The 7,599-nt window shown below is 42.9% G+C and overlaps 1 protein-coding gene across 1 annotated transcript; it reads left to right on the top strand.

Moving 5' to 3' along the window:
* The first annotated feature begins 470 nt into the window (after positions 1-470).
* Positions 471-5,986, top strand: LOC115115492 (stonustoxin subunit beta-like). Its single transcript, XM_065015061.1, has 4 exons — positions 471-715; positions 3,269-3,442; positions 4,871-4,917; positions 5,304-5,986. The coding sequence occupies exons 3-4, from the start codon at positions 4,896-4,898 to the stop codon at positions 5,825-5,827; spliced, it is 546 nt and encodes a 181-aa protein (XP_064871133.1). The 5' UTR covers positions 471-715; positions 3,269-3,442; positions 4,871-4,895; the 3' UTR covers positions 5,828-5,986.
* Positions 5,987-7,599: the final 1,613 nt, after the last annotated feature.

Consider the following 7,599-nt stretch of genomic DNA (forward strand, 5'->3'; position numbering starts at 1 on the left):
AGAATAGAGCCACATTTAAAATGTTAGCTTCACTGTCTAAATAGATATGGTGTGGACTGTATACTCAATACAATCTAAATCTGATACCTCACTGTCTAAATAGATATGGTGTGGACTGTATACTCAATACAATCTAAATCTGATACCTCACTGTCTAAATAGATATGGTGTGGACTGTATACTCAATACAATCTAAATCTGATACCTCACTGTCTAAATAGATATGGTGTGGACTGTATACTCAATACAATCTAAATCTGATACCTCACTGTCTAAATAGATATGGTGTGGACTGTATACTCAATACAATCTAAATCTTTTTAAACTGGTCTGGTCAGTCTACTTACATATTTGTTAATATGCATCTTTCTATCTACAAGCAATACTTGGAAAATGTGTCATTTCTAGGCTGTGCCTCTCTGGTCTGAGGCTAAACCCAACACGTTATTTGTGCACAGGTTACAGTGTAAGCAGAGAAAGCTAAGCGAAATATTTTAATACATCCTGTCTGTCATTGTATTGTATTTCTTCTGTGTTTCAGACTCACTGGCTGTAAACTCACAGACACATCCTGTGAAGTGTTGGCCTCAGTTCTCATTTCAAACCCCTCACACCTGAGAGAGCTGGATCTGAGTAACAATGACCTGAAGGATTCAGGAGTGAAGCTGCTCTCTGCTGGACTGGGGAATCCCCACTGTAAACTGGAGACTCTGAGGTCAGTATTCCTGTAGTTGGTCAACAAGTGATAACTGTTCACCAGATCCACATGTGTTTACCAGACACACATAGTCCACACCATATGTGTTTGGACAGTGAAGCTTACAGTTTTACATTTGGTGCTCTGCTCCAGCATTTTGGATTTGAGATTTAATGTTTCTCATTAAGTGACAGTACAGAATGTCACCTTTTATTTAAAGGTATTTTCATAGATATATATTTTACTGTTTATAAATGAAAACACTTTATGTATCTAGTTCTCCCATTTGAAAAAGTCATAATATTTTGGATAAATTATTTTTGTCATAAGTTTAGTATTTGGTCCCATATTCCAAGCCTGCAGTGATTACATCAAGCTTGTGGTTCTACTAACTTGTTGAATTAATTAGCAGTTTGTCTTGGTTGTGTTTTAGATGTTTTCCTAATAGAAACTGAATGGTGAATAATGTCCTGTCATTTTGGAGTCACTTCACTTGTATTGTCAGTAAGAATAGAAGATGTTTCTGAACACTTCTACATTCATGTGGATGCTACTATGATGATGAATCATCAGGAATTAATCGAGAATAATGATGAATGAGAAAGTTACAGAGGTACAAAGATCAGACCCCCTCTGTTATTGGTAATGGTGAGAGGTTAGCATGTTTTGTTGTGTCCTCTGTTATTGGTAATGGTGAGAGGTTAGCATGTTTTGTTGTAGCCTCTGTTATTGGTAATGGTGAGAGGTTAGCATGTTTTGTTGTAGCCTCTGTTATTGGTAATGGTGAGAGGTTAGCATGTTTTGTTGTAGCCTCTGTTATTGGTAATGGTGAGAGGTTAGCATGTTTTGTTGTAGCCTCTGTTATTGGTAATGGTGAGAGGTTAGCATGTTTTGTTGGAGCCTCTGTTATTGGTAATGGTGAGAGGTTAGTATGTTTTGTTGTATCCTCTGTTATTGGTAATGGTGAGAGGTTAGCATGTTTTGTTGTAGTCTCTGTTATTGGTAATGGTGAGAGGTTAGTATGTTTTGTTGTAGCCTCTGTTATTGGTAATGGTGAGAGGTTAGTATGTTTTGTTGTAGCCTCTGTTATTGGTAATGGTGAGAGGTTAGCATGTTTTGTTGTAGCCTCTGTTATTGGTAATGGTGAGAGGTTAGTATGTTTTGTTGTAGCCTCTGTTATTGGTAATGGTGAGTGGTTAGCATGTTTTGTTGTATCCTCTGTTATTGGTAATGGTGAGAGGTTAACATGTTTTGTTGTAGCCTCAGTTATTGGTTATGGTGAGAGGTTAGTATGTTTTGTTGTAGCCTCTGTTATTGGTAATGGTGAGAGGTTAGCATGTTTTGTTGTAGCCTCTGTTATTGGTAATGGTGAGAGGTTAGCATGTTTTGTTGTAGCCTCTGTTATTGGTAATGGTGAGAAGTTAGCATGTTTTGTTGTGTCCTCTGTTATTGGTAATGGTGAGAGGTTAGTATGTTTTGTTGTAGCCTCTGTTATTGGTAATGCTGAGAGGTTAGCATGTTTTGTTGTAGCCTCTGTTATTGGTAATGCTGAGAGGTTAGCATGCTTTGTTGTAGCCTCTGTAACTTTCTTACTCATTATTATTCATGATTCATTCATGATCTTTCTCAATCATGCCAGTCACAGGCTGATGTAGTCATTGTATTTAAAGAATATGGGACCAAATACTAAACTTTTGACTACTTTAATACACTATAAGTTAATTGGTCAGAATACTTATGACTTCTTCAAATGGGGGACTAGATACACAAAAGTGCTTTTCATTTCTAAACGGTGAAACAGTCATGTATTAAAATATGGGACTCAAATAAAAGGTGACATTATATACTGTCACCTCATATGAAACATTTGATCTGAAATCCAAAATGTTGGAGTATAGAGCCACATTTAAAATGTTAGCTTCACTGTCCAAATAGATATGGTGTGGACTGTATACTCAATACAATCTAAATCTGATTCCTCACTGTCTAAATAGATATGGTGTGGACTGTATACACAATACAATCTAAATCTGATACCTCACTGTCTAAATAGATATGGTGTGGACTGTATACTCAATACAATCTAAATCTGATACCTCACTGTCTAAATAGATATGGTGTGGACTGTATACTCAATACAATCTAAATCTGATACCTCACTGTCTAAATAGATATGGTGTGGACTGTATACTCAATACAATCTACATCTGATACCTCACTGTCTAAATAGATATGGTGTGGACTGTATACTCACAATCTACATCTGATACCTCACTGTCTAAATAGATATGGACTGTACACTCAATTCTGATTCCTCACTGTCTGTCTTTTGACTGATACTGCTTTTTAAACTGGTCTGGTCAGTCTCCTCACATATTTGTACTATACATGTTTCTATCTGCAGGCAAAACTTTGATCATTTGTAATTTTTTATGATGATACACTATTTTATGAATAGATATGGAAGGTTTCAGGACATTGATATATCTGAAAATGTTAAAAAATGTACTGCCACTATTTTCACCACCAAAGAATATCAGTGTGATTTTAATATGATTTGACTCTTTGCAGGCTGTCAGGCTGTCTAGTCACAGAGGAAGGCTGTGCTTCTCTGGTCTCAGCTCTGAGGTCAAACCCCTCACACCTGAGAGAGCTGGACCTGAGCTACAATCACCCAGGAGACTCAGGAGTCAGACTGCTCTCTGCTGGACTGGAGGATCCACACTGCAGACTGGAGAAACTCAAGTATGTAGAGGGTTTATGTCAATGTTCATATCAGACATGTTTGACTTATCAGGCAAGTTAAGACAAACATTCTGACCACCACTTGGACAAAGTTATATGCTGACTATGTTTGTCCAGTGTGTGTGTGTGTTTACTGTGTGTGTGTGTGTGAGTCCAGCGTGTGTGTAAGTCCTGTGTGTGTGTGTGTGTCCTGTGTGTGTGTGTTTCCAGTGTGTGTCCAGTGTGTGTTTGTCCAGTGTGTGTGTGTGTCCAGTGTGTGTGTGTGTCCAGTGTGTGGGTGTGTCCAGTGTGTGTCCAGTGTGTGTGTGTCCTGTGTGTGAGTGTTAAGTGTGTGTGTCCAGTGTGTGAGTGTCCAGTGTGTGTGTCCAGTGTGTGTGTGTGAGTTCAGTGTTCAGTGTGTGTGTGTGTGTGTGTGTGTGTATGTGTGTGAGTTCAGTGTGTGGGTCCAATGTGTGTGCTCAATGACACACACTCTGGACACACACACAGGACACGCACACTGGACACTCACACACAGGACACACACACACTGGACACTCACACACAGGACACACACACTGGACACACACACACACTGGACACACACACACACTGGACAAACACACACTGGACACACACTGGAAACACACACACACAGGACACACACACACACACAGGACTTACACACACGCTGGACTCACACACACACACACAGTAAACACACACACACACATACAAGCATTGGACACACACTGGACACACACACACTGGATACACACACACAGACACACACTGGACTCACACACACTGGACTCACACACACACACACTGGACACACACACAGTGGATACACACACACACAGACACACAGTGGACACACACACTGGACACACTGGACTCACGCAGACACACACACTGGACACACTGGACTCACGCAGACACACACTGGACAAACACACACTGGATACACACACACACAGACACTCACACACAGGACACACACACACACACACACACACACACATACACACTGGACACACACACACACACTGAACACTGGACACACACACACACACACACACTGAACACTGAACTCACACACACACACACACACACACAAACACACACTGGACAAACACACACTGGATACACACACACTGGACACACACACTGGACACACACTGGAAACACACACACACACACACACACAGGACACACACACACAGGACTTACACAAACGCTGGACTCACACACACACACAGTACACACATACACACACACACACACATACAAGCATTGGACACACACTGGATACACACTGGACACACACTGGACACACACACACTGGACACACACAGACAAACATTCGCTTGGTGTGTGTGTGTGTGTGTGTGTGTGAGTTCAAGTGTATCCCTCAATGACTGTCTGTTCTTCTGCTTACCGCTACAGTGTGGAACATGGTGGAGAGAACAGAATGAAACCTGGACTTAGAAAATGTGAGTGTTGACTGCTGTGAAGAATATGACTAAGAATAAGTCTTAATTCAAGTTAAGTCAAAGTCAAAGACCACCATCATTACTTACTTGGTCATATTAAATATCAGCTGTAGTTCTACAGAAACAGAAATCAGGGACACCAAAGTCTACAAAGAGTTGCTTTGACAATGTGTGTGTGTGTGTGTGTGTGTGTGTGTGTGTGAAATTAAGCTGAATAAGTGTGTTTTATATTACCATACAGTATAACTGACAAAAGTCTCAAGTTACCTTAACTTCTCCTTTTGATACCTAGAAACATCTACATTAAATGAATTAGTGAAAAGTGAGTTAACATTCTAATGTGAATGATGATGATTTCTAATATTGTGTCTGGTTTCATCCATCAGATGTCTGTGATCTCACACTGGACCCAAACACAGTAGACAGATTCCTCTCTCTGTCTGAGGAGAACAGAAAGGTGACATGGAGGACAGAGAAGCAGCCGTATCCTGATCACCCAGAGAGATTTGAGGACCGTAGACAGGTGCTGTGTAGAGAGGGTCTGACTGGGCGCTGTTACTGGGAGGCAGAGTGGAGTGGAGGGGCTGTTATAGGAGTGACATATAAAGGAATCAGCAGGAGAGGAAGGGATGATGACTGTTGGCTTGGATACAATGACAAGTCCTGGAGTCTGTACTGCGATGACAACAGTTACATTGCCAGGCACAATAAGAATCCTGCCATAGACGTCCCCTCCTCCAGCTCCCACAGAGTAGGAGTGTATCTGGACTGGCCAGCCGGCATTCTGTCCTTCTATAGAGCCTCCTCTGACACACTGACCCACCTGATCACATTCACCTCCACATTCACTGAGCCCCTCTATCCAGGGTTTCATCTTTGGGGTTGCGAATCAGTGTCCCTCTGTCAGTGACTCACACACACTGGACAAACACACAAACACACTGGATACATACACACATGCTGGACACAAATTGTATTATTATATCTGGACATACGCTCCATAGTTGTACAAGTATACAAGGATATATTGTACTTTTCATAATAAAACATAATTGAAACAAGAAAAGCATGTTCATTGTGAAAACAGTTCGGTTATTGATTTTATATTGCCTCTGTCAGGTTGATGTTAACCTGCGACTGGTTACATGAAACAAATATGAAACAATGAAATATGTGGAATTGAATTAAACAATTTGTTGTGATACTACAGCAACTCTCTGCTCTCTCTGCTCCCTGGTTTCTCTGCTCTCTCTCTCCCTCTCTGCTCTCTCTCTCCCTCTCTGCTCTCTCTCTCCCTCTGCTCTCTCTCTCCCTCTCTGCTCTCTCTCTCCCTCTCTGCTCTCTCTCTCTTCCTCTGATCTCTCTCTGTTCTCTGCTCTCTTTCTGCTCGCTCTCTCTGCCCTCTCTCTTCTCTCTGCTCTCTCACTCTCTGCTTTCTCGCTCTGCTCTCTCACTCTGCTCTCTCTCTGCTCTCTCTATGTTCTCTGCTCTCTCTCTCCCTCTTCTCTCTGCTCTGCTGCTCTCTGCTCTATCTCAGCTCTCTCTGCTCTCTCTCTATTGCTCTCTGCTCTCTCTGCTCGCTCTCTGCTCTCTCTTCTCTCTGTTTTCTGCTCTCTCCATCTGTTCTCTGCTCTCTCTCTCCCTCTGCTCTCTCTGTTCTCTGCACTCTCTGCCGCTCTCTCTTTTCTCTGCTCTCTCTCTGCTCTCTCTCTGCTCTCTCAGCATGCTCTCTGCTTGCTCTCTCTCTGCTATATCTCTCACTCTGCTCTCTCTGCACTCTCAGCCTACTCTCTGCGCTCTCTCTGCTCTCTCAGCCTTCTTTCTGCTCACTCTATCTCCGCTCTCTCTCTCTTTCTGCTTTCTCTCTGCACTCTCTGTTCTCTCTCCCTCTCTACTCTCTGCTTTCTCTGCTCTCTCTCTCTGCTCTCTCTGATTTCTCTCTTGCTTTCTCACTCTCTCTCTCTCTCTGCACTCCCAGCCTACTCTCTGCTCTCTCTCTGCTATCTCCCTTCTCTGCCCTCTCTCTGCTCTCTCTCTCTCTCTGCTCTAGCTCTCTCTCTCAGCCTCCTTTCTGGTCGCTCTCTCCCTCTCTTTCTGCTCTGCTTGCTCACTCTGCCCTCTCTGATCTCCTTCTGTTCTCTGCTCTCTCTCTGCCATTTGTTCTCTCTGCTCTGCTGCTCTCTCTCTTTTCTCTGCTCTCTCTCTCACTCTCGGTTCTCTGCTCTCTCTACCCTCTCTCTCTCTCTTTGCTCTCTCAGCCTGCTCTCCGCTCTCTCCCTCTCTCTCTCTGATGCTCTCTGCTATCGTTTAGCCTGCTCTCTTCTCTCTGCTCTCTCAGCCTGCTTTCTGCTCTCTCTCTCTGCTCTCACCTTCTCTCTCTCTGTGCTCTGCTCTCTTCACTCTCTGCTCTCTGTCTCTTTTCTCTGCTCTCTCTCTGCTCTCTGCTCTCTCTCTCTCTTTTCCCTGCTCTCTACTCTGCTCTCTCTCTGCTCTCTCTCTACTCTGCTCTCTCTCTTCACTCTGCTCTCTCTCTTTTCCCAGCTCTCTCTGTGTACTCTGCTCTCTTCTCTGCTCTCTCTGTGTACTCTGCTCTCTTCTCTCTCACACACTCTCTGCTCTCTTCTCTCTCTCTTACACTCTCTGTTCTCCCTCTACTCTCTGCTCTCACCCTCTCTCTCTGCT

Source organism: Oncorhynchus nerka, unplaced genomic scaffold, assembly GCF_034236695.1.
Source record: "Oncorhynchus nerka isolate Pitt River unplaced genomic scaffold, Oner_Uvic_2.0 unplaced_scaffold_1737, whole genome shotgun sequence".
Lineage (NCBI taxonomy): Eukaryota > Metazoa > Chordata > Actinopteri > Salmoniformes > Salmonidae > Oncorhynchus > Oncorhynchus nerka.

What these genes read in the sequence shown, in the direction of transcription:
- LOC115115492 (XM_065015061.1), top strand. Translation starts at nt 4,896, where the DNA reads ATGAAACCTGGACTTAGAAAAT. An exon ending in GAAACCTGGACTTAGAAAAT is followed by an intron (nt 4,918 to 5,303) that starts GTGAGTGTTGAC and finishes TTCATCCATCAG; the next exon opens with ATGTCTGTGATCTCACACTG.